The sequence below is a fragment of the Denticeps clupeoides genome, chromosome 8 (assembly GCF_900700375.1).
Source record: "Denticeps clupeoides chromosome 8, fDenClu1.1, whole genome shotgun sequence".
Lineage (NCBI taxonomy): Eukaryota > Metazoa > Chordata > Actinopteri > Clupeiformes > Denticipitidae > Denticeps > Denticeps clupeoides.
The window spans coordinates 3,737,910-3,765,408 of NC_041714.1; the positions used below are offsets into that span (position 1 = coordinate 3,737,910).

Here is a 27,499-nt window from a genome sequence, read left to right on the forward strand (position 1 = left end):
ACAGGAAAAAATGCTCTTTTACCTTTTCCTGCAGGATGAACTGACCTGTCCTGTGTCATCTGTCAGTATTGACACCACTTATTCCACTTGAGTAGGGCTGCTGCTAAGGTGCTCGTGTGTCGAGCCTGATTGGCTGAGATCTCCTTGTTGAGGGCGGACTTTGAGTGAATGAGTGGCAGGCGGGAAAAGACTGAGCTCTGCTGGGCTTAGGCAGTGGGAGGAGGAGCGAGGGAGGAGAAGACATGTTAAGTCGTGTGGGAGGCGTAAATCCAGTATGGATGAGCCGGCAGGTCGGGAAGTAGCTGTAATTCTGATAAGCAGAGAGCCGAAGGGGGACCGAAGGAAAGCGGGAAGCAGCCAGTGAGAAAGACCGGAGGAGGAGGAGTAGGAGGAGGAGGCTGATCGGTAGGATGCTGTAAGCTGAGGAGTGACTGAGGTAAAAGGGAACAGCTGTGCTTGAGTGTTTGTAAGTGTAAGTCAGTGAATGTGTGTGTATGCGTGTGCTCCTCTCTATGGATCGTGGCTAGGGTGGAGAGAGGGGGGTGGGGGAATCCTATTAGCCAGAGTACAGAAAAAGTAGGTCTAAATGCCCAGCTTAAGAGCCGACAGCAGGAAGTGTGTGCAAGTGTCAGTTCAGCACAGTCCATTTTGAGTGTTTGAGGAGGGCACTGAGAAGTATGTAACACTAAATTTATATTAATATACCCCTGTAAATCACATTAATAATATTTTTAATACATAGCCTAATAATAATAAATGATCTACAGTTTTGCTCAGGAAGAGGTTAGTATAATTTGACAGTGCATGACTAGTGTTTACCCTTACTGTAATGGCATTACAAAATGGGATTTTTCTACTAACTTTAAGATATTGCCTCAGTAATGTAATATTGACCCTTGACAGATTATTATTGACAGACTGGCCTGTAAATCTTTTGTTAACTTCAGCCATTTCTCTTTTTTTTGTCTCTACTTACTTAATGGAAAACATTTTGCGTTGTCCCATACCTTCCCCAGTGCCACTCCCAGACTGGCTAATAGTCAGGGCTGTATGCAAGTCTCTCAGTTGGAGAATCCGACCTGGAGACTTAATTAAGCAGGTATCAGTTTCAGGTTGTTATCGGTTACACTGTTGTGTGGAGGTTGTGTTGCAGCTCCCTTATGACGTCTTCATCACCTCACCATGTGAGCTGCAGTCAGTGCAGTGCATCTTAAAAAGGTGCACTAAGTAGAAGTGATTTTTGTGATACCTCAGTTCCATGCTGAGTGTATGTCATTTTCATCCATGCATACAGTGTTGTTATATGTGGGTTTTTTTTCCATTCCTGTGAGGTCTGTGACCTAATGATGGTGTATCTTGTGTTACTGTTCCGGTGAGAGTGAAAACCAGAGTGCTTTTGCTGACTCAGCAGGCTGAATCTAATGTAACACTAAATCTTCTACTGGCCACTGCTAGACCTAGAGTGGGATGAAGGTGTCTGGTTCTTTTAAAAGTGTATGTGTGCAAGCGACAGTTGGATGTATGTTTGTCTTTAACATTGTTAGGAGATATATTGGCCCAGTCCCAGACAGTGCCCTCACATAACTCATATTCTATTGAGAATAACGCCAGACTTTTCATGCATCCAGCTGCTACACAGCTCTGTGTGTGTATGCTGAAGCACTGAGCATTTTATTCCCTTCATAGAATGAAGTATAATATAAAATATACATTGCAATATAATATAGAAGAACAATATGACACAGAATTTGCTTGTAAAATACAAAATCATGTACATATTCTTTTGTCTTAAAATGGACATTATGTCAGATGGATAATTGTGTGATGGCTGGATGTATCACTGCAGAGGATGAAAACAATGTCTCACTTATTCAAGTGAGGTTATTCAAATTATGACAATATTTGTCACGTCCATGCGGGCATGACGCGGCGAGTGAACGGAGAGGAGGACGTGGAGTGACGAGGAATGACGAGGAATGAAGGACGCTTTCACCTGACATCACGGAACAGGGGTTTAATGGTGAAGCACAGGACAGGGGAGACATCCGAGACGTAGACACTGGTGAACACGGAACATAACTTCAAAAGACCTGACAGCGGACAGAAACGAACAGGGCAGCTTTATACAATTAACACAGGTGAAAACGATTAGGGAACATTACACAGGACAACAATGAAACTCCGGTCCAGATCCTGATCCGGACCGGAGTAACCCCCATTTCGGACCGGATCCTGACAATATTATGTGTAACAGATTACTTCAATCTTTTAAATTGAGTCAAAGTTTTCTTTTTTCAGTGTGTATTATTTGACAGTTATGTATTCAATATTACAGTTTGTAATAATGAATACTTTCTACCTGCAACATTATGTTTGGTCAGTTTTGCATATGTTCATTCATGTAAAAATGAATCTGTGTCTGTATTTGTTTATGAATACTGAATATGCTGAATAGGTTGTTGCTGAGAGAATTTATTTACAGCAGAAATCAGGACAATGTAGAATACTTACCGAGCTGAGTGACTTCTGGACTGTGCTGTGCCATGTTTGGTCACCGACGAGCTTATAACCATAGTGATAGTACAGTTAGAACAATTCTGTAAGAATTCTTCCGTCTTCCTCAGCAGTTATGCTGCTTTAGGTGAGTCTGTACCTCCCTTGTCAGTCATGGTTTTTGCAGTGTCAGTACAGTGTTTAATATAAGAATACATTATCTGTATATTCCCCCCAATTCCCCCGTTCAAATCATTTACATGCAACGTGTTCAAAACTGTTCTGTAACTGAGAGAGCGTTTTTTGTTTTTGTCCTTGGATTCTCCTGAGATGGGCAAATGCCGGCATAAGTAATAAAGAGAGGTGATCCGCTCAATGTTGGAGAAACTTTAATGAGTGTATTATTTTTTCTCATTCGGCTGAGGGGTACTGACCATAGGCACACTTGATTAAACTCCAATTCATCCATTTGGTGTGTGCTGGATCTGGCATTAGTGAGAAAGATACTTGGCAGTGGAGTTTTGTACTGTTGTTTGTGTAGTCTGACATGGCTGCTGTCACTTCTTGGGCTGGATGACAAACTAGTGATGTCCACAGGTACATTGTGACACATTCATAGCGTAATCACAGAATGATCAAACATGATTCTAGTTCTGTTGAACTTAGGGAAGGGAGGAACTCCTTTCCCAGGTTTCTCCCTTTTTTTGGAATTTTTCCTTTTGTATAGAAAGGGTCAAAGTGTGGGGGGTGTCAACTGTAGGGCATGTCAAAGCCCACTGAGACATATAAGAAATAAATGTTGTTGTTGTTGTTGGGCATAAAACCATAATAATTAAATCTGCACTGGACCTTTAGCTATTTCAGTCCTGGAGTACTGTGGTGTTCATTTCAAATCCTGCAACAAAGAACACAACCGTACAAAATACAAAATATGCATGCTGTATTTAAACAAACATTGTTTCCTCCTCTGACAGGTAGTGCTGGAGATGTGATGGAGGTGCCAAATGATGCCATCTTTCACAAACCAATGCCCCTGTGGTGTTTTAGAGTTGGAAAATATGGTAAAGAGCGATAAAAAACTAAAGTAGTCAGGATAAAGAAACTGGATGCAAAGCAGGTAAAGCAGGAACGGCCACTGGGTTTTCTTGGGATCATGTCTCAGTCAGGAAAAATCCTCCACCTGTACGTAGAGGTGCGCTCAGTCCAGGAACGAGAAGGGCTGCAAGGACCAGATGTGCCTCAGACCCCTCTTACCCCCCAGCTACCAGCTCATGGCTCCATTGGACTGCCAGACAAGAGTGGGGGCAGCAGCCAGAGCATCTCCTCCACCAAGTCCATTTCCAGACCCTCAGTCAGCTTCCAGCTGCATCCGTCAAACAATGCAGGACAGTCCCCAGTAAATCACAGACAGAGCTTGCCTTACAACAACTTCGGCCCATTGCTCTCTGCCACTAGAACTCCAGGCACTCTTGTTCAAACGCAGTCAACAGAACATGAGCCCTTTTACAGGAGGCATCACCAGGTTTCAGGCAGGCACACAGCTCCCCCTACCCCTAGTGGAGGTTGTCGGGCCCGTGGAGTAACAGTGCAAGATGAGGAGGGACAAAGGTCTGTAGTAACCTACAGTTACATTGAGAAAGCCAGCATCAAGTCTGCATCAAATTCCCTGTGCCACATTGAACCCAAAAATCCCTTTATTCAGACCATGGACGAGCAGCGCATGGAATCCCATATTCGCAAGAGGCTTAGTGACCCATCTGGTTTCAAAAGCTGGGAGTCCATGGGGAATTCCAGTCCCAGACTTCCGTGTTCACAAAGGTTTTCAACTAACCTCCGCCGTGCCACCCTGGACTCTATTGCCAGAGAAGCCACCCATCGTGCTCTGGAAGACTTTGGATCCCCTCAACTGAGGCAACGCTTTCAGCATCAGGACCATCCTCGCTGCCGGTCTTGGTCTGGATCTCCAGTACTTCCCCGCGGAACTTACAGTCTTCCCAACAGCTCTCCCCTTTTGGGGAGACATCGCTCTGTCTATGGCCTTCCCAGGAGTCCAGCCACAGACCAGCTTTCTTCTAATGTCAGACAGTCCTACTACTCCAGGTCTACATGTGGTAGCAGGTCACATGGAGCACTACAACAGCAACATAGTGAAGAGAGCCCCAGACTACCACATAGGTATGGCCCACCTCTGCCTTCCTGCAGACCTACCGCCATTCAACATGAAATACCAGCAATGACCATCACCCATGCTCCCTGCATCCGAGAGAAGGGCAGCCACAGTCCTACAGATAGCCTCTGCTCTAGTCTGCAAATCAAATTCAATCACACCAGTCCTCCAGACAAGCAGAAGGAAGAAAGCAACGAGTTGAGCGGTAAGAAGAGCCTTTCACCATCCACCACCAGTCCTGAGATGGCTCGGAAACTAGCAGAGGAGGCAACCAAGCTGTCCACTCTCTTCATGGAGAGGAGGTCTCCGTCCCCTACCATGTCCAGCCCAGACACCAACAGGTCAGACAGTCCAAAGTCAGGACATCTTTCCAGAGAGTCTCTGGGTACGCCGGTGCAGTCACAGTGTGGCAGTCACAGCACTCAGGTTGGGCAGGAGAACGCAGGGCACTGCTCTCCTTTCCTGGCCCAGAGGGGCTGCACGTCCCCTGCTGTTCCTGCCAGGCTGCACCGAATGGACACCACAGCATCCCCAGTTAGAGACCCCCGAGTGGAGAAAGAAGGGTTTTTAGCTAAAGACAGCCCCATTCCTCACCGCCACCAACCACCTCAATACACAGCACACAGCTGGTCTCCCAGCATGGAGCACAAGCCACACATCTCAAGTTATAACCGAGAGCAGAAGGGCAGTCCAGAGAACACCAGGAGACCTTATATGGAACATGTAAATGACACAGTGGTGAACTGGCCCTCCCGGTTGCACAAGAGACCAGAGAAGCCCACAGCAGACAGATGTGACACGAGCAATGAGAACCAGTTTGTCGCTAGATCACCTTTGGCGTCACAAAAAGATGACTTACATGGAGATGGGTCAGCAGATCCCTCTGTAGAGCAGCGGCCTGTGAGTTATCCGGAAGGGGAAAGCGATAGCACTCCAGGGTTATCCAAGAGCTCCAGCGGGGTCACGGGCAGCCTCGGTGACGGTTCTCAGCCTGAGAGAGACTCAGAGTCTTCTGGTCCCACCAGCCAGAGAAGCAGCAACACCAAACACATCACTCTGGGGATGCAGGTAAGAGCCTCTGTTGGTGTGGGTTCTATTGTTAGCAAATGTCACCATTACATTTAATCCTTGTTTCTACACCTTTGACTGGTGATAAAGTCTGACAGAATGTCTTCAGCGGTGCATTCCCTCCACTCACAGAAGACTGCTCGTGCCAAGTGGGAGTTTTTGTTTGGGGCACCATCCGAAGATCAGCACGGAAACAAAGGTGAGGGCTGTGTTCACATTCCTGCGTTCAGTCCAAGGTGCTCATAATCTTAGAGCAACACATCTGCATTCACTTCTTCTTTTGCCACACGTTTGTCCTTTTGAAAACAAGCCACTGGCCGTGGCACTGACACACAGTATAATTAGCACCAGGCAGAGAACCACCTCGGCATGCCACCTATTTCATTCTGAAAAACTCTCCATCATCTGCTTTGTTACATGGGAACAGATTAGACAATAATAACATGAAAAATGGCAAACTGGGACTGCTGAATCCTCGTCATGCATTTTTTACTTGGGCAGTGGTGGCATAGCGGTTACATTTACATTAACATTTAGAGCATTTATCAGGCGCCCTTATCCAGAGCGACTTACAGGGACAGTCCCCCCTGGAGCAACTTAGGGTTAAGTGTCTTGCTCAGGGACACAATGATAGTAAGTGGGGTTTGAACCTGGGTCTTCTGGTTTATAGGCGAGTGTGTTACCACTAGGCTACTACCACCCTAAGGAAGGTGGGTAAGGGTAAGTAAGCTGACTTGAAATCAGAAGGTTGTTGGTTCAAATCTCAAGGGCAAAAGCTCCATCCCCACACACTGCTCCCTGGGCGCCTTTCATACCAGCCCACTGCTCACTAACAGGATGGGTTAAATGCAGAGACCACATTTCACTGTGTGCACTGGGTGCTGTGCTGTGGTGTTTCACATGTGACAACAAATCACTTTCACAGTCAATGTCTTGACATCTGCTTGGTTGAAACATTGTTGAAACAAATATTTGAATGGGTATTATGAATCTGTACCTTCAGTGTAGTTGAAATAATATTGCCTAAGGTTTGATATGTAAGTCGAAAACCATACAATACTTACAATACATGCACACATATAAAATTTGGTTTTGTAATGCATTTGCTGTCATTATACAGTTTTGTACATTAAACAGTTTTCTACATTTTTCCGCTGCAATACTTTTTTGTCAGTTATTTTGTGACAATATCAGCATCATAATGTATCAAATCAATATTTTAAATCTATTTACCTACATTTAACATAGGGTTAAGTGTCTTACTCAAAGCGTTACTACACAGTTTACACATGAGGCAATTAATGTCCTTTATTTTCGTATTCTGAATATGAATGGGCTTGGCATATTTTTATGTCTAAACCCTGCATTTCTTTGTTATCAGGCAATACAGATTCATCCACTCTGCCTCCCAGTGGCACCTCCAGTGAATCTCCGACACCTCATTCAGTTCTGCCTCTGAAGCCCATGGCTCATAGGGGTCGCAAAGGTCAGGAGTCACAGGATGAGGCTCAGCCTATGAGCTGTCATGACGTTCAGCACATAGAGGTGGAGCTGGTCACCCCTCCACAATCTGCCCCCACCGGCTGTTCACCCAGGATGGGCATCATTCGGCGGACCATCAAATACTCAGAGACGGACCTGGATGCTGTTCCCCTGCGTTGCTACAGGGAGACAGACATTGACGAGGTGCTGCTGGCAGAGCAAGAGGAGGTGGACTCAGCTTTTGGAAGCAACCGCAGTGTGCTGGGCACCTCTGGAACAAGCAGTAGCCCCCCACAGGAGGCACTGGATGTACAGACAGATGGAGAAGAGGAGGACCTGGAGGAGGAGGGTGTGGTGAGCTGGGCCAGTGTGAGGATGGAAGGTGACAAGAAGCGGCAGAATGATACACAGGGGCTGGAGGTGGATGGGATTTTCAGCCGTCTACTAAAAGGGTATGAACAGTGTGCCTCAAATCATTTAAAAATGTTGACATATATGTTTAATTTACTCTATAATAAGTGGTTTATTTCTGGATATGGGGAACAATGATTCCACATACCTGTTATTTTACAAAAACAAGTACAAAAATCTATATTATGAAACTCACAGCAATTAATGATGCTGATGTTTATGTTACAATTACAGTATTGTATTGACAGTGCCCGGTCATTAATAAAATGTGTAGAAATGTGCACTACAATTGGCTGTCCCTTTAACTTGAATAAGGTGGTAAATGTTGAGTCAAACAAGACCAGCTGCGTCTTAGTAAAAGTTAATCCCCTTCTGCGTCAGTTGCTCGCTGCAGTGAGGATTACAGTTTAGGTAAAGTGAAGAAGTGCCTTGTCTTGTGTTAATGCGGTCAAGCGATGTTTTTTCTGCAGTTGTTTTCATCAGCAGCAGTATATCATTTGCTAAGGTGTGTGTGTGTGTGTGTGTGTGTGTGTGTGTATAAACTACATTTAGCCAGCAGTCCACTGGTTCACTAATTCACTCTTAAGCTTTCAATACATAGTAGACTAACTAAGGAATGAGGGCAAACGAAAGCACATTCTTTTGGCTACTTACTCATGTAATAATAATGATAATTTTTTAAGCCAAAATCTTGTTGACAAAGACTGCTGCTCAGGCAGATGAGCCACTGTGAAATGTTTTAGCTCCCCAACAGATTAATAAGCATATGATAAAAAGTTATTCAGTTAGTTGCGATGGATTCATTCACCAAGACATCTACATTGCATGATGATCTAGGCCAGGGGTGGTCAAACTATGGCCCATGGGCCACATCCAGTCTGTTGGTTTTTACTGCATTAGTTTGACTTTCTCCTGCAATGCCTGACGTTACACCAGGCTTTTAAAGTAAGAGTGCTCAAATTAATCTTAGAATTGATGCATTGCAATGCAGACGATATAGCATTGATGCAGTGCAGAACATAATCGATTACATCATATTGATGTTTTTTGTGATTTTCTGTTAGTGGCATAAAAATTCTTGTTAAAAAGTAGTGCTGGTAGTGACTGTGGCTGCCTGATCTGAGTTCAGCGCTGCTCCGGGTAGGAGTTTCATGCTGCACGGCACGGCACTCTGCGGCCTTTTTCTGGCACCACGGTTAAAGTTGAAATTTGTTGGGGTTAAAGTTGAAAACAAGTTATGGGATGGGTTAAGTTATGACATTGATAATTGGAATCGAATTGTGAGACCAGTGAAGGTTCACACCTCTAGTTTAAACTGGAGGTTTTGGACAGAACTACACAAAAGGCACTTAATAGTGAATAACTGGACATTTCAGACAAAGCTTGGGAATGCAGTTTACAGGTAAAACACAAAACAATGTTTATCTACTGCTGATAGACTTTACATTAATTATATTACCCCTGTAACTCTGTTTGTAGCCCAATAGACACTCCAGCAGACAGCCACTCCACACTCAAGTCCCCCATCACAGTACCGGACCCACGCCGCACCTCTGGTGGCAGCCTGGACTCCTTCAGCCGACACTTTGAGAGCATCATGGAGTCACATCGTGCCAAAGGCACATCCTACAGCAGCCTGGACAGTGTGGACCTTATGACAAACGTCTCGCCCGTCTTTACCTTTGACCTCCCCACCTTGACACCCGAGATCCAAAGCCAGATCTGTGACAGTGCCCGACAGATCATTGAGCTGACCTTCGCCCCTCTGGCCCGCACTGAGCCCCCGAGTCTGTCAGAGTATGCTAGCTCTGATGCCACACTGGCACATTCTGGAGAGGACCAAGGCAATGATGTCACACAGGCCTGCGACAAGCCACAATCTGATGCCATCTCAGACATACCCTCACTTCCCAGGTCAGTATGTGCTCTTTATAGACACAATGCTCCATACTGACAACTTTTATCTACCTGACCTGGAGTCAGAATTTAGCTGACACTTAAAACAGAGCTGTCCTGGCTTCAGACACATTCACGCGTAAGGAACTTATAAATGCCTCCACTACTGTCTACACTTTCACATTTGTCTCCATGGGAACTGAGATTTATTTGCCTGCATATATTGAGGTCGAGGTCTAAGTTGAATGTAGGTAGGGCGTTTACTGGTCTGTGCTGGTTCAGCTGGTTCTGATAGAAAGTGCAGCTGGTTCAGTGTGTCTGAACACACAGCGCATTAGTTTTTTGTTTGTGGCAGCCTTTCATGGCTTCAGCTCAGCTAAGGTGATGGTTAAATGCAGAGGACACATTTCATTGTGTGCACCATGTGCTGTGCTGCAGTGTTTCACAATAACAATCACTCCACTTTCATATATATGAATATACAGTACAGGCCAAAAGTTTGGACGCACCTTCTCATTCTATGTGTTTTCTTTATTTTCATGACCATTTACATTGGTAGATTCTAACTGAAGGCATCAAAACTATGAATGAACACATGTGGAGTTATGTACTTAACAAGAAAAGGTGAAATAACTTTGCCTTCACTCTACGGTCCAACTCACCCCAAACCATCTGGATTAGGTTCAGGTCCGGTGACTGTGGAGGCCAGGTCTCCACTTTTTGTTAAGTACATAACTTCATTCATAGTTTTGATGCCTTCAGTGAGAATCTACCAACGTAAATGGTCATGAAAATAAAGAAAATACATTGAATGAGAAGTTGTGTCCAAACTTTTGTCCTGTACTGTGTGTTTGTGTGTGTGTATGTGTGTGTGTGTGTGTGTGTGTGTGTGTGTGTGTGTGTGTGTGTGAAGTAAGAGATATTGTACATGACATGTGTGTTCATCCACTAGAGGATGCTAGAGAGCCATGGATTTATAGCTATTGCTATTTTGGTGTGGCTTTATTTTTAGGCAGATTTGAACTACTGTATATTTATTGTGTTATTTACATTTGATGTATAATATTAAGAATGGGCAAATTATGCCCAAACTCTATACTTTGACCAATTAGTTACTTTTACAGTTGAATGAGTTGAATCCACAGGAACTTGTGTCACCTGTCTGGACTGTTCCATTAGAGTCTGTGGAATGTGTTTGTTTAAAATGCTGCACTGGATAAAAGTGTCACTGAGGTATGTGACTCTGCTGATGATGGAACTGAATGGAACTGAAGGTTGATCCCTGCTGCTCTGACACCTGGCTGCTTCATCACATTACGCTTCCTGTAAAGCAGCCAATGAGATCTGGAGCTTGGCTACATACACTATAAAAAATAAAATCTGATGTCAGTTTCAATGTTCCGAAGAAGTTGAATAAATAGCCCCAAGTTTAATTTCTCAATATAGACATAGACTGTGAATGGTTTTGATTTTTGGTCTTGCTTTCTGCAGTTTTGTATGACAACAGAGAATTAGAAATGGTCCAAAAAACTGGTTTTGAAGGCAGGGCCAAGGTAGAAGGAGAGGACAAAGAGAGGAAGAGAAGCGGAGAGAGAAGGGAGAAAGGGGGAGGGTGTTTGACACAGTGGGAGGAAACACATACCAAATCCAGTGGCAGAAAATAGCCTGACCACCGCACACACAGTCAGGGAGGGAAGCAAAGACAGCGGATATTTAGACACACAGAGACGGAAAACGAGGGAGAGAATAGTAGGGAGGGGTTGTTGCACAAGCAAGGATCCTGCCAAGCCACCGACACAAGTTTAGTTTAGGGACAGTAAGGAGGCAAAAGCCACCGAGGTGATAAGAATTCAGGGCATGTGGTGAAATGCAGCAGAAAGCCGAGCGCACGGAGGGGTCCGGTTGCTGGGGCCGATGGGAGGCGGTGCAGCTTGGTGGAGGCCTTTCCCGGTGCTGCCTCCGGGCCGGTTGTGAAGGGCCCGGGACCCGGCTGACATGACCCGCTATTTGCTCTGCTGGGCGGGTGGAGTGTTGGAGGACAACTACCTGTATGCCCCCTACCCGGCCACTTACAGGTGAGTTATTCAGCAGCTGTGTCAGAAGGTGTGCTTCAACCCTCACCAGTGAATTGATATCAACTCCTGTTTTACGACTGATGTGTTTGCTGCACGCGCCAATAACCAGAAATAGCACGAATGTTTGTGAGCCTGTGAAGCTGGAGCTAATTCGGTGCTCACCTCATGTCAGAGCAATATGAGATCAACTGGTCAGCTTGAACAAGGCACTGGGAATTATCTGCTGGTGCTGTTATTCCTGTGTGCCAGCCAAACACAGCTTTGCAGTGGAGGAACTCCAAATTCCTTCATGGCGCCATCATTTCACACAACACAGATATGGGTGTGTACATATATTTAGTGTCTATGGTCCCCACAATTGGAACAGAGGATCTATTATTATTATTATTAAATGTTTATTGTTGTTTTGGTGTTGTTGCTAATAGTATTTTGTTTATTATTTTATTATTAACATTTCTGATTGTATCCTTAACTTTTATTTTGGTTTCTTTATTTTATTCCATTGTTAGCATCATAAGGGGTTGTTTTGAATGACCCTTAAAAAAATTGTAACTTAAAAAAGTAAAAAAAAAAAGCTGTATCTAGCCAAAATAGCTCAGTTGGTATAGTTTTGGGTCCCTGGTTTCTAGTGTTGTAGTCACCTACACCGAGACCAATACATGACTAACTAAGCTGAAGACCGAACCAAGACCGAAAACAGACTAGGGCTAAACTCAACAACACATTACTCAGATCAACTGTAGAGAAAAATAAATCGTTATAACTCATATTTACAAATTCATGTCTTCTTTTCAATTTTATTGTCCATATGTCTCTCATTTAAAGATGTGAGACCAAGACGAGACCACAAAATTGAACTACAACACTACTGGTTCCATTCCGGGTGTTGGCAGCAATTATACAATTATAGTGGACATTGGTGGTCTAGCGGATAAAGAGTCAGACATGTGAGCTGAGGTCATGGGTTTAAACCAACAGGATGCCATTGAGGCTCCCTTAAAGAAGCACCTGTCCCCACACGCTGCTCCTCGGGTGCTGGTCATGGCTGCCTGCTGCTCCTTCACAGGATGGGTGACAGGCAAAGGACATTCTGTGCACTGTGTGCTGTGCTGTGTGTCACAATGAAAAAGAATGATCTCTTTCAATGGAGATTCACTGATTGATGGTAGAAATGGTCGCTTGTATCATTTAGTTTCAGCTGCTTCGTAGGTTGCTTCCTACGGTTGCTTCGTATAAAAGGACACTGAGGTGAGGAAAGGAAGGTAAGCAGCAGATCAAGTGACCTCTGTCACTTTCTTTCGTGGTGCTGGCCGTTCTGAGGCATTAGCTACCCTATCGCTATGGTCTCTGGTGAACCTGGGTGTGTGCAATGGTGCCCAGGAAGCGATCCCATTGGGTATGAAAGTGCTTTATTTACACAAGAAAAGCTACATATCGGCTTACACACAGCAGCCAGAAACTGTCCCTCCATGGCAACAGTGGCTTTTTGAATAATGGTTATTGTTCCATGATGACACCATTACTCAGGGTTTAGATGATATGGGGGATGGGGGGGTTCTGTGTAAGAGAACGGAGAACTGTTTGTTGGTCGGGATGTCACAGTCGGGACTAGACTGTAATTAATTATAAAGGAAGCATTTCTCTACCAATTGAGGACACATTTGGAAACACTTGGCAAATAAAGAATTTTCTTTCTTCTTTTATTTTTTTTCCTTTGTGGAGAGGATCACACGCCCATTGTTTTGAGAATAAACAATCCAGGCCACCCTAAATCCACCATTTCTGCGGTTCCTTCTCTGCTGCGGTGGACCATCCGGTTGGGAAAGGGGTTACTGTAAGGGTACAGTGCTGTCAGAGGGAGGGGTGTTTAGATTGGGCTCTGTGTTGCTGAAGGATTGTAGGAAGAGGAAGGATCTGGAAAAAATAGGAATTTACCGAAAAGGGCATGGTGTGTGTAAAACGCAGCACTTCTGTGACTCATTATGGTATGGCAGCTGCTGAGTGGCTATCTTGGATTATCCTGTCTTAACATTTAAAAGGAGGAACGTGTTTTCTCTGTACTTCATGCTCAAGAGATAAATTGTGAACCTCTTATTTTTTTCACAAATTGAAGGTTGCATACTGCTGGGTACTTAATGATCACTAGTACTTACTTTGACTTGTGAATTGACATTGAATATTAAACACTGAATTATTCAATAATTTGATGTTTTTGCTGAAATTTGACATTTAACCATGACTGGCCAGAATGAAAATTGAATCACTCTTGTGGTCGGAAGAGAAATGTTTATGGGTTCACTGCTGTAAATAATCACCCTGGGGAAGCAGTCGGTAGACATCTGCCACTCATTATGCTCAGTGGTGGTTCACACAGCAACAAGAGAATCAATCACTGAAAAACTCACTACACATTTTTTGATACGGAGCAATTGTTCTTCAGAACGAAACACAAAGGTCCCAGTGAGGCATCCTTTTCCACTGACAAAAGCACCTACAGTGGGCATGTGAGGTGACCTGGTCTCATGAATCACATTCTCTTTTAGAGAACATTCAAATGGATCTTCATATAGATATGACACATAACACCTATCTACATTTACAGCATTTATCAGCATTTATCCAGAGCGACTTACAATCAGTAGTTACAGGGACAGTCTCCCCCTGGAGCAACTTAGGGTTAAGTGTCTTCCTCAGGGACATAATGTTAGTAAGTGGGATTTGAACCTGGGTCTTCTGGTTCATAGGCTACTACCACCCAGGTAGTAGCCTACTATTAGTAGTTACTAGTAGTACTACTGCCACCACTACTGCCACCCTATCCGATTGCAATAGCCTCTTTTAGGCATGTTGCATGTTGTTCAGGAATGGTTTGAGAAATGTGACATAGAGTTCAAACCTCCAAAGGACTGATTTTTTTTTTTTTCCCGGCAGGGAGGTCCATGGCCATCAGGTCTCAGTGTCTAACCACGAAGTGGCTGAGTGCCTGGCACTGGGAAGCACAGACCATTTGGCCAACAGCAACAAGGCTGACCTGCAGGCTGCGAGGCGGCTGGCCAAACGGCTCTACCACCTTGAGGGCTTCAGGAAGTCAGACGTAGCAAGGCATCTGAGCAAGAAGTGAGTGGGGACCATTATTTGCAGATATCATTTTCATTGCATATTATGCTGGGTTCCATGTCTGACAAGGCTCCATGATGCTCCAACAAGCTTGGCCCTAAAATAAGAGTTGTTTTTGATTCTCTCAAAAAGTCATGCTGTTTTACAAAATCATTAGGTACCAGTGACCCTGGATAAGGGCTGCTGGTAAATGGCATAAGCGTAAATGTGTAAAATACAAGTGCCCCTCGTACTGCTTCTTGTGACTAACATGTTTTTGTGTTTTGAAGCAATGCCTTCAGTCAAATGGTGGCAGAAGAATATTTATGTTTCTTCAACTTCTCAGGGCTTACAGTAGACCAGGCACTGAGGTGAGTGTAATGACCATGTCCGTGGTATGCTATTGTGGATTGGAGCTAAAGTTCTTCTTTGTACCTCAGGGCCTTCCTTAAAGAATTTGCCCTCATGGGAGAGACTCAGGAGCGAGAGAGGGTGCTCTGTCACTTCTCTAAGCGATACTTTCAGTGCAACCCTAACACTTTGCCTTCTGAAGGTAAGATGCGACGAAATATTTTAATTATACACAGAATGATTGAAAACTAATTTTTAAGTAAAAATAGGCATACTTTGCAAAACAAAAATTTAAACCCTTTTTTCACATGAAATTCTTAAATAAATGCCGTTGGATGGAGGAAGAATGTGTTTCCTTCTTGTGAAAAGTGAGAACAAATTAAATTGCAATTGTGTTTAATCGACATTGTGAAAATGTGTTGTGTGCTTAGTATATATATAAAAAGTACTACGTATTCAGGCAGTAGGTATAGACATTTGAGGGACGTCCTCACTCATTTCACACCTCTGAATTTTGACTGTTACAGACAGCGTCCACACTCTCACCTGCGCCCTGATGCTGCTTAACACTGATCTGCATGGCCATGTAAGTTATGAACAGGACGCAGCATACATACTAGAAACTGTTCATGTTGATTATAGTATATAACAAGCCTGGTTCTTAACTATGTCCAGGAGTATACAATGGTGTTAAAAAGTGTTTGCACCCTCTTTTTTCCATGTTAGTCATATTTTAATGTTTCAGATCATCGAATAATATAAAATGTTAATCAGAGACAACACAAGAAAACACAAAATGTGGTTAAGTGAAGGATTTTATTATTAAGGGATTATTATTAGTGATTGCTCCCTAAACCTAATAACTGGTTGGGCCACCCTTATTAGCAACATGTGCAATCAACCGTTTGCGATAACTTGCAGTGAGTTTTTTCTGGTGCTGTGGAGGAACTTTGGCCCACTCATCTTTGCAGAATTGTTGTAATTCAGCCACATTGGAGGGTTTTAGAGCATGCACCACCTTTTTAAGAACCTGCCACAGCATCTCAATAGGATTCAGGTCAAGATTTTGACTAGGCCACTCCAGAGTGTTCATTCTGTTTTTGGATCATTGTCCAAGTTCATTTCAGCTTGAGGTCATGAACAGATGGCCGGACATTTTTTTTGGTAGACAGCAGAATGAATGGTTCCATTTATTACAGCAAGTCGAATAACTCCTGAAGCACCAAAATACATCAATGACAGAAAAAAAAAGACAGAATCATAGACAGGCCAGGCATAGCAGCGTGTAGCTCATTGGGCTGTATGTATGATCGGAAGGTTGCCAGTTCGAGACTGGCCTCCCCACGTCTGTGACTCCCTGAACAAGGTTCTTAACCCGTAGCTACCAGGGCACCACAAGAAATGTGCCCTTTGCGGACAACTACATCGTTACATAAGTAAACATAATTTAAAATTCCATTCATGACAGGTACACCATTGTGCCTTAAATGCTACAGGTGACTTTGGGTACAAAAAAGTACCTATTATTGTTCTTCAGAAGGTTACTGTCCCAGCGATATTTGGCCCCATTTTGGTGATACTTCCATTTCTCTGTGTGCATCATGCCACTCCAGTAGAGCCAGGCCTGCTATATAAATTCCTTAACATCGTCTCCATGCCCATGTCTAGAATGGGCCCTTGTCTGTAAGCCTAGAAAGCACAAGACAGTACAAATACAGTGAGTCCATGAAGAGGATGTGATGCGAGGTCTGTACACTCTCCCTGTTTCTGTAGAATATCGGAAAGAGGATGTCCTGTATGCAGTTCATTGCTAACCTGGAAGGCCTGAATGATGGACGGGATTTTCCCAGAGATTTGCTCAAGGTTTGCATCCTCTTTTACACTCTACAACAGACATTTGTCTCACACACACACACACATTTCTTGTTTCACATTTCTAGAACTGAGAGACAAACAGAGGCAAAGATTACTGGCTAATTTAACCAATTTATTTTCTGTTTTTCATTTTCATTCATTCGTTAGTGTTTTTTTTTTTCTTTTTCAGGACTAACACATGCAACACATACATTAATTTGGATCCCTAATACAACATGCAGTATATCAAATTTCCAGTTCCGAGGTTAAACAATCTTGCTGTGACTAGATGGTCCAATTCGTGAACTGCTCTGGCTCATGGCTGCTGTCTCGGGTTTCAGTTGTCATGATGATCATACTTGGAAGCCGGCAGGTCAAGCGCTGATGCTGACTTAATTTAGAAGGCGGCCCCCCACTCCCCCGCTGCAGGAAGACCAGTGGAACAGAAGCGGCTGTAGCTGCGTGAGCCCGGTGTTTGGTGGATGTGTACTTTATAATCAGAGCCTTTCAAGCATTTTACCTCCCACTCTCGCTTTCTCTGACCACCATTGCCACCCACTCCCTCATTTTCTACTATTTCCTTTCCTCCCTCTCCCTCTTTCTCCATTTTTCCACACACACTGGCTTCCTTTTATCCATACTACATCAACCAGCAGGAGGCTGAAATACCCCCACCAGCAGACTGAATTCAGTCCTTGCATGTGTGTGTGTTTGTCTGTATCTGTTCATCACTAATCCCTCTTTCTCTGACACGTCTGTGGCCCTTTCCTTCCTATTCCCATTTCTCGACATGGCAGAGAAATGTCTGACCGTGGTTCTACCAACTTATCCCCAATCCCTTCCACATCGTCCCCGTTCATCTTCAGCTCCCTCGTTTGGTTTCATTTCGCTCTCATGCATATCTGATGCGTCTCCGTGTTTCTCGATCAGCTGCAGTTACTCATTCATTACGTAACAGCAGGGCTGTGGGAGAGGCTGAGCTTGTTAGAGCTTAATCTGCCCGGTGGTGGCTTCTCAGAGGCAACAGGTGCTGAGCAGCCTGGCTGAGCTCAGACCTGGGAGTCGGCCGCACCGTGATGCCGGGGACTGTGAACGGGAGGACAGTCTCAGCCCCCTGCTGAGACTTTCTCATGGTATCATCGGGAAGGCGGTACAAATCTGTCTTTATTTTGCTCATTTTGTCTTGCCTTCCCCCACCCTCACCTCTGTTTATGGCTGTGACTGATATACTCTCCACTGCCGTGTATCCACTGAATAATCCTCTGGTGGAGTATCTGTCAGTAATGGAGTAATGGATGGTTTAGATGATGATGAACTGGTAGTCGCCGTTCAACACATTTTCACCCTCTCGTCAGTGACAAATATGACAAGCTTGAGGACTTTGTCATAAATGTACAGAATTGCATAATCAACTGTAACCTACAGAGTAGAGTTGGAGGGCTGTAGAAGATTATAAGTAGACAGTAGGGATCACTGTGGGCTCTGCCTCCACTCCGTCCATGACCTCCCTCACCTGCTTTCCCTGGTGCAGCATTATAAGATAGAAAAAGAGAAAAAAAAAGCTCAGATGAATCATTGCTTAAGGCCACTGTCGTCAGACAGGGCAGAGAGAGAAAGGAAGGAGGCCGTGTTTGAATAAAGACGAGTCACAGAGCACCAAGCATGATTAGAGCCTTAGTGCTCCCTTTCGCCTGAGGGATATAAAAGAGAGAGGCAAAATGAGAGAAGAAGGGACATCAACAACAAGAGTTTTTCAGGTATAGAATAGACATTGAGGAACCCAACTCTTATTATGTTTATTATATACATACATACATACATACATACATATATATATATATATATATATATGTGTGTGTGTGTGTGTGTGTGTGTGTGTGTGTGTGTGTATATTTATTGTATGATTGTTGGCAATACTACTTTCTCCCCTGCAAGACACAGCAAACTAGTATGGTTTCCTTACTTTTTAAAAATCTGTTAATTTATTTCTGTTAATTGAAGACATATGTGATGGGACATAAGCAGACAAGTTTGAAACTGGGGCTCAAAGTTTTTTAATTGGAACGATTATCGGTTTGTTTTTCACCAGAACAGGCAGAGCATCAGGACTGAAGAGGTAAACATTTCCGAGAGCTGCTCAGTCGTAGGGAGGACAGGGACTCAGTGCTGATTGACATTTATGAAAGAGGGAGGGATTATAGCGTGAATGCAGGGCTGTGATTTGCCGGTCGCACGGAACGAGAGAGCGAGAGGAGAGAGAGAGGGGCGGTGAGCACTTCGCTCTCGTCAGATCTTTCTCTGTGCAAATCAGACCATTTTTAACACAGCGGACTGAGGAAGCGCGGGAGAGCAGGTGTTGAACAACGGGGGGAGGCGGACAATAGAGGAGAGACCCCCCCACCTCCTCTACACGCCGTCTCCAGAGAAACAGCCTGCTTGAGGACAAAAGGAAGGTGTGAACAACGCTGGCAGCTCTTTTTTACGAGCGGAGCTGGGCAGAGAGAAGAAGGGAGAGAGGGGTTGGGCATTTTCTGGACCTCCGGGACCCAGCATCCCCACTGGACCGAGCAACAGGATACATCCCCAGCACCCGGAGCTGCGTTCTCATGGGTCTCCAGCATCCGTCCCCAGAATTTCACACCTTTCCCAGGAGGGACATCACATGTGACGTCATTAAAAGGAGGATTTTGGACCGCCTGTGATTGTGTGGACATTTGAACCCCTCTGTTGCTGCGTATGGTTACAGGAAAGGGCCGACACACTCGTATTCTGATTGAACACTGTCATTCGCCACCCGTCTCCTGAAATGTCTCTATCACCTAGACGGATGTGTTTGTGTTGTTGCTTCGTGGGGAGGTGTGCAGCGGGGAAGACGTCCCTTTGGTGACAGACATGAAATACTTTAAAGAGAGTCCCCAAATGGTCTCAGTGGTTCTCCATGCATAATAAAACCAAAACGTGGAAACAAAATGCATGTGTGGGTTTAAGACCCTAACTGGGACTTTTCTTGGACTTCCGTGAGCACAGAAACAAGCTGGGAAACTCAGAAACTTGCTGTTTGGGTGAAGAGGATCTTTGAAAAGTAGACAGGAACAGATTTTGGGGGGAGTCTGTGACCAGCTTGTGTCGTGATGATTGGGGTGAACAGCATCCACTCAGCCGGACGTCTGCGGTCGCGCTCCCTCTGCTCCGTACGCTGCGGCCGCGACTTCCGGGTGATGGATCCGTTTCGTTACACCAAAGCGCCCCGGTCACGCTCTCTCAAGCCCCTGGCTTTCCCTGACCTCCTGGGCAAAGTGCAGGATGGGCAGAACCATCCGCAGACGCGCAAGAAAAAGATCCAACTGCATAAGAAAAAGGTGCAGCTCGGGATGAGTAGATGGGGGTCACAGCAGAGGTCTTTTTGGGGGGGCAGCAGTAGAAGTTATTGGACCAGTCCGTTTTCAGCTATTTAGCGGGAAATGTGTGGCCACAGCAGTGATTTTTCTTCTGTTCCTGTAGACACACCTACACACATGCATGCCTATGACGCACTGATCCACGCAAACATGCAAAACACACATTTTATTCCCATAAAATACAGAATGATGCAGAATGCTAATTAAATATTTCCTTTTCTTTCACCCACAGGCACTGTACAACTCTATTAAGAATGAGAAACTCCAGTGGACCATGTAAGATAATATTACATTTAACACAACTTACATTCATACATGTAGAGACTCGTTACTTCCTAGAACTAATCACTTTGGTTTTTGCTGTTTGGAAATGTGGTTTTTGTATTCATATTTACATCACATAAATATGCACACAAGGCCTCAAGGCCTTAAAAGCTATTTGAGTCGGGCATTTGTTAGATGTTTTTTTGTGGATTGGTTTAGTAGAGTGGTATTTTGACAGCGATATAACTTTTAGGCTGCATCTCCTGGTTGAGGCTTATTAATGGAGCAATTCTTGGTTGCTGGTAGGTACCTGATGTTTGAAATGGCCCGGCTGATTGCTCCTCCACTGCCTACATCGGTGACTGTGATTGTATGGCTGTGCTAAGCACAGTTCTGGACCAGCTTTCTGATGGCCCGAGCCCCTAATTTAGACTTGGGCTTTCTAGACTTTGTTGCCATGGCTACAGCTCCCTGGTTGCCTCTCTGTAATTACAGGTCTCTCACAGACTAAAACACACACACAGGCACTTGGTGTGTGTACACTCACACACACACACACACACAAACACATGCAGTCAGACTAATGGGGGCTCCATCATGGACGCCGTATGTGCCTTTGGGCTTTGGGGGGTTCAATAGACACCCATCTCTCCTGAATGAGAGCAGTGGGAGTGGCTTCCCTTCTGCCTTATTCCGCTATTCCCTTTCATTCAGATCAGCCACTTTAATCTCTATCAGCATCCCAGCACTGACTGCCCACCACCCCCACCCTCCCCTCTCTTCCGCTCCGTTCCGTTTTCTTTCCATCACTCCAGCGCTCTACACATATTTTGTCTGGTTCAGTCCTTCGAAGCCAGTCCGTCCAACCGTCCGGCCATGCATCTAATTATATATCTAATTATATCTTTCCATCTAGCAAGTCCTCATTCTTTATTCATCTTACTTTCAGTGTACCACCCATGTATCCCTCCATTTCTCTGCCTCGCTGTTCCCTGCTCCCTTTCTTACAAAAGATTTCTGGGATACAGACTAAGAGGCCAGCAGTTACTAAGCAACAGATGAGAGCATTACCATTCAGAAGTGAGGGACTGTAGGCTTGGTGCCTTATACAGTAGCAGACATCGTCACAGAGAGACCCTTAAAGACATAGAGCCCCCGTGGAGTGCAAGATATGAAGAGCCGGTTATAAATTACCCAAAAGCAGTTGAGGCTTGTAATCTTTACTCTCTTTAAATTAGCATTCCGTCATACCCTGTGAAGGCAATGTCTTTGTGAAGATCAGAGGTATTGGAGTATGAGGGAACATCATGTACCACTGTATCATGCTGCTCATATGTGAATGCTTGACCCAGACCTTTGATAATAATAAATGGGAAGGAACATGTTTGTGTGAAGGCCTTGGCACGGGTGGAGGGATGTAATTAGGATGGAGAGGGAGGGTGAGAAGAGTTGGACTAGATTAACTGAGTAAATGAGTGTGTGACCTTGTGCGGTGAGGATCGCAGAGTTGATTTCTTATTGAGAGCTGTTGTAGATAACAGGTAATTAACCTATTTGTGTTTCTCCAGTGACGAGGAGGAGCTGCGCAAATCCTTCTCTGAGTTGGCTGAGAGTCGCACTGACTCCGCCTCTCACACCATGAAGCGAATCAACAGTGGAGGAAATCCTCTGGTGGGTGTGGCTCAGCAATCCAATGCCCAGCTCTATAAAAATGGCTTCCTGGTGCGGAAGGCTCACGCAGATACTGATGGCAAGAGAAGTACGTACCCCCCTAGAGAACGATGGTAGTTTCACGCTCTGGAGACCTTTATCCACTTTTGTTTAAAGACATATAAACACCTTTATTTCTTTGTAAATGTATGTATTTTTTTTTTTTAATATCTGTATAATTGTGATACTCCTCTTTTATAGCCCCAAGGGGTAAGCGAGGATGGAAGTCATTCTATGCCATTTTGAAGGGACTAATATTGTACCTACAAAAGGTACATTTCTAATTCTCTTTGATGTGATTGGATTTTGGGGTCGATTGTCATAACTCCATGCCTTCTGAATGGTTTGAAGGGGGAGTACCGGCCAGACAAGCAGCTGACTGATGAAGACCTGAAGAACGCTGTATCCATTCACCACTCGCTGGCCATGAGAGCTGCGGACTACAGCAAGAGACCCAACGTCTTCTACCTGAGGACCGCCGACTGGAGGGTCTTCCTTTTCCAGGCCCCGTGAGTCTCTTATAATGCATTGACAACTAGGATAACACTTTCTGTTATCACAGCACTATAATAGACCTAGTGCATGGGGACTGTAATCAATGGTGGATAGTAAGGAAGTAAATGTAATTTGTTTTTGTACTCCACCACATTTTCAAAAGGCCGTCGTTCCTTTTTTACCTTTGACCCATAAGTGGGTTGGTGCGACTGCAACACCTCACAAGGAATCTGACAGATACAATCGAATTACACAACTTGGCTACCTGCACCCTGTTGTGCTGAAATAATGAAATAAACATAAAATTAAGGGGTAAAATTATCACACATCATGGCATCTTTATTCATTTTGCCATGTGAAATGCATAGATTCTGGAGGCTGGGCAAATGTACCTTACTTTTCCTCAAGTACATGGTTTGTGTACTTTATCCACCACTGTCAGTAACATCAAGTATATCTTTATGATTTACAGACATAAACAAATATGAACAAGAAAGGATTCCTTCTTAATTATCAGTATCTCAGAAAGGAGGAACTAACTACTCACCCATCCCTCGTTGGGGCGTTACTATTTTTGACAGGTAGAAGACGATCTTCCATGATGTTTTTCTCTTTCAAATGGGAAGAGCCTGTAGGCATTACTGAGACCTCAGGACCACACCCACAACCCAAACTTTACTTTAAAATGTACCCCCAACCAGTGGCTGTAGACTTACTGTCCTGGTGCAGCCCTCTCTGTTGATTTAAATGCACGGTTGGTAGTCCCCTTGTCATAGAGCTTCAGGCTCAGATGGATGGCCTGACATCCGGGTCCCTGGAGAACCTTCTGTAGCTGCTCTCCATGTTGTCCCAGATACAGTCGTATAATTGGGCACAGATGACACTTCCTGACAGCCCCATCTGGCTGATTATTCACTTAATCAAACAAAAGCCACCTTTGATCCTTGCATCTCAGACCATAACCTTGGGAATTCGGGGATAATGGTTGCCGCATTAGGCACAGTTACACTGGACATTAAAAATGTCATTATCCTAATAATAAGGATAGTTCAAACACATTATATAAAATTATTAAAAAGCATGAATATAAAGCATTAATGAAATCCCTATCATGAGACATATCAGTATGTCTGTTAACACTGAACCAGATATGTACATGGGCATGGCTGCCTTGATGAATTTAGGATTAATTCCAAAGTTGAACAAAAAGTCAGGGTAAAGGAAAGAAAGGGAAAAAGAAGAATAACAAACTAAAGAATGAAACGGGTGTTTGTCAAATAAACTATACTCATCTTATAACTTTATAAATACAAACTAAAATGATTTTGTTCTTTATTACATAAACAGGTATTTCATTATATATTTCCATTCTTCTGGGGTGGGAGGAAGCAGTCAGCACTTGGTTATGGATGTAGTGGGCCAAATGTATATGTCCTGGAAAAGCATTTCCGGTAAAAAAAACTTTTGTGTGTCATGTCCTGGTGTTTATGGGCCTTGGCCACTAGGGAACGCTATTGGACTTTGTGCTGTAATGTGATGTTTCAGGTATTATTTCCTGTTCATAAATGTCATCAATCCAATGTACTAATGTTTCTGAGAAAACATGGTCCATACTGGTTTTGGTTTCTGTTTTGATCCTTATGTTTTGATCAATGTTTTTTATTTGAAAGGTAAAAATATATATGTATTTTCTGCTTTGGGGTTCTGAAAAAATCTGATCAGACACCATCCAATTCCCTCCATGTATAGGGAGCTCTGCAGCCTAACACTTATGTCGCTAGTATTTGACGCTGCCGACCAGGGTTAAAATCCTGGCTTAAAATTAAAAATGGTTAAGAAAGTGGCTCCGTAATCAGAAGTTTGCTGGTTCGAATCCTGAGCCTCCAAGATGCCACTGAGCAAAACACACTGCTCCCCGGGCGCCTGTCACGGCTGTCCACTGCTCACCAAGGGTGATATTAAAATCAGAGGACACATTTCGTTGTGTCCTTTTTCATTATATGACCTGGTGCACAATACATACTACTCCTCCACTGAAATAATTCTTGGTTGAGCCTGATGTGTAAAACTTTACTGAGTATTGGATCATCTCGGTCTAATGAATCATTTTAACTTACAATTGAAGGTTTTACAATTGTATGTTCTTACTCACAGAAATGCAGAACAGATGCAGTCTTGGATCACTCGCATCAACACGGTGGCAGCCATGTTCTCTGCCCCTCCTTTCCCAGCTGCCATTGGCTCACAGAAGAAGTTCAGCAGACCTCTGCTTCCAGGCTCCACAACAAAGCTCTCCCAGGTGTCCATGCGTTGCCTCCTCTCACGGCACTTTACTTCATTTTGGACGACTGTGTTACCCTTCTGTTTTCTCCGTTCTGGTAGGAGGAGCAGGTTCAGTCCCATGAGTCTCGTTTCCGAGCCATTTCATCTGAGCTAACTGAGCTGCGCGCAGTGCCTCCAGACCCCAAGGTCAAAGGTCGTGAGCAAGAGGAATACAAACAACGAGAGGAGTACTTGGAGTTTGAGGTGAGGTGTTCTTCTCCTTGAAAACTTGCTGCCAGCCACAAGGCACATCTACCTTTCTCTTATTGTTCAGTCCTCAGAGTCACGCTGTCCCTGCAAGCACTAATTCTTACTCCTCATTAAATAATAATCAGAGGTGCAGCAGAGGATCTGAAAGAAATGTTCACGACTTGTGTACAGCTTAAATCAAGGACTTACGTAAGCTGCCAGCTGCCGCTGAGCAGCAGAAACTGTGTAATGGGAGGGCAGGAGATAAGTGTCCTTCTCCCCGTCCACCTCAGAAAACGCGCTATGGGACGTACGCCATGCTGTTGAGGGCCAAGATCCGTAGTGGGGAGACAGACCTGTCAGCATTCGAGGCGCGGCTCTTCGACGACGGCGGCCTCCAGCGCACCCACTCCAGTCCCACCCTGCCCCAGGAGGCCAGCAGCCAGGCCAGTCAGGCCAGTGGTAACAAAGAGGTCGGCAACAGCAATCCTGCCAAAGGCAACAAGCGGGGCAAGCGCTCCGAGGGCCAGAGACACAGCTACAGACAGGCCGTCAAGCAGTGACCAGCCCCACGGGGAGGAGCTACCAGGTCTGACCAGGTTTCCTACAGATCGGAAGGGTTGAGCGGAGAGTGGCACCTTGGATGCTGGGGTGGCTTCATCCTCAGCGGCCTGCGCTCCGGTCAGCCCACTTCTCTGACGAGTTCCACGCCAAGTGTGGTGTGGGCTCCACGGCCCATGAACAGCAAGCCGTTAAAAGCTGGACACATGGCAAGTAGGATTTTATATATTTTTTAAAACGCCAGCCTCACATTCTCTTTTCAGAATGCTTTCTTTGAGGCTATTCCTTTTTTTTTAACAAAACCTTGTAGGTCAAGCTGCATTGTTATGAACAACATTAGTGGTTTGTGCCGCTTTATTGAACTGATTTTATATTCATAATGAATGTTGAACTGAATCAGCGGTACCGGCTCACCTCGCAGAAAGTCGTTCCTATGAAGAAACCGAGGCAACGACGAGTACCTGCCAAGAATGCCCATTCACCCAAATTGTAATGCACTGGCATCCAACTGAATTAATTCTGTGAATCCAGGAACCCATCATTACATTGTTAGGTGGACTCAGATCACCAATTACAGTTTTGAAGGAGACTGTGTATTAACCAAGAGTTGCAAAACTCTCTCAAAACATTTTATTTGTTACATGTGGACATCTTTCCTGACTGCACCTTGAACTATTCCAATGCTACAATGAAGTGGAGATTCCTTGTGAAGAAGCGTGCAGTTTTTATTCATATCCTGCGAGAGGAGTCCATATTAATGCACTAGTTATTGTGTGTAAGTGCTGCACAGTGTAATTGTGCGTTGCTCATGATTTTGGGCCTTGGCAAAGCTATATTCTACTCAGGCTCCCATCTTTCAGCGATGCTGGATATTCTGCCACCAGAGGGCGCTGTTTCTTTCTTCAACAGCCTCAGGACTTTCCAAGTATTGTAGGCCTGCGGTGGGCTGGCGCCCCACCCTGGGTGAGTCCCCGCCCTGCTCCACCCCCACAACCCCTGATTGGGATTAAGCAGGTTATGTATAGTGAGTGAGAGAGTGAGTAATGTTGACCCATTGCTCTTTTCTGCTCTTAATGCAACTAAGCATACTTGAAGACTTGGCTGTCCAGACAGGCCAGTTATGCTATGAAACAAATCCTGAGATGCTGGAAAGGAGGTTCTCTGCTGTTAGGACTTGGGGATTCAGCATCGCTAACAGTCAAAATACTAATGAAATGGGTGTATAGGTAAGCTTTGTGTGGAAAGACAGCTGTACTGTTAGATATCCTCTACCTTAAAGCATTCCCACTAGATAGACATGGCCATGCTGACTGCCACAGATGGTAGCATCATGGGCTGTCTGAAGAGATGCATTTTAGCTATTTACATGTAGGGTGTGCATTAAATTGATTTATTTATATGACATCTGATATTCTTACTATTTGTTTTTAATTGTACTGAGTGGATTGCAACTTTATATTTTTACTTGAGTACTCTGTTAGTGATGTTTCTTTTCAATATTATTATATGTAACTTATTCCTGTTTTTCTGTTAGTTTTTCATTTTAGCTGTACATATTGTGAATACAATATTAAGGCTGCACAATGAGAATCTGTGATATTGTTTGTATGTTTTGAAATTATAGAAATAAAAAATAACATTTTGAAATTATGAAATTAAGTTTTGGA

The 27,499-nt window shown here is 44.3% G+C and overlaps 1 protein-coding gene across 3 annotated transcripts; it reads left to right on the top strand.

Annotated features, from left to right (window-relative positions):
• The first annotated feature begins 268 nt into the window (after positions 1–268).
• psda (pleckstrin and Sec7 domain containing a) lies at positions 269–27,482 on the top strand. 3 transcript variants are annotated; one of them, XM_028988329.1, is made up of 17 exons: positions 269–436; positions 3,468–5,728; positions 5,819–5,927; positions 7,110–7,662; positions 9,101–9,535; positions 14,524–14,709; positions 14,979–15,059; positions 15,129–15,241; positions 15,567–15,625; positions 16,813–16,902; positions 20,524–20,567; positions 22,124–22,314; positions 22,467–22,537; positions 22,617–22,774; positions 24,915–25,059; positions 25,143–25,286; positions 25,565–27,482. In XM_028988329.1, exons 2-17 carry the CDS (start codon positions 3,647–3,649, stop codon positions 25,832–25,834), a joined length of 4,731 nt encoding a protein of 1,576 aa, XP_028844162.1. In that variant the 5' UTR covers positions 269–436; positions 3,468–3,646; the 3' UTR covers positions 25,835–27,482. The 3 variants fall into 3 exon arrangements, with proteins under 3 accessions (XP_028844162.1, XP_028844165.1, XP_028844163.1); XM_028988332.1 differs by having other exon boundaries at positions 5,861–5,927; XM_028988330.1 differs by having other exon boundaries at positions 283–405.
• The last annotated feature ends 17 nt before the right edge of the window (positions 27,483–27,499 follow it).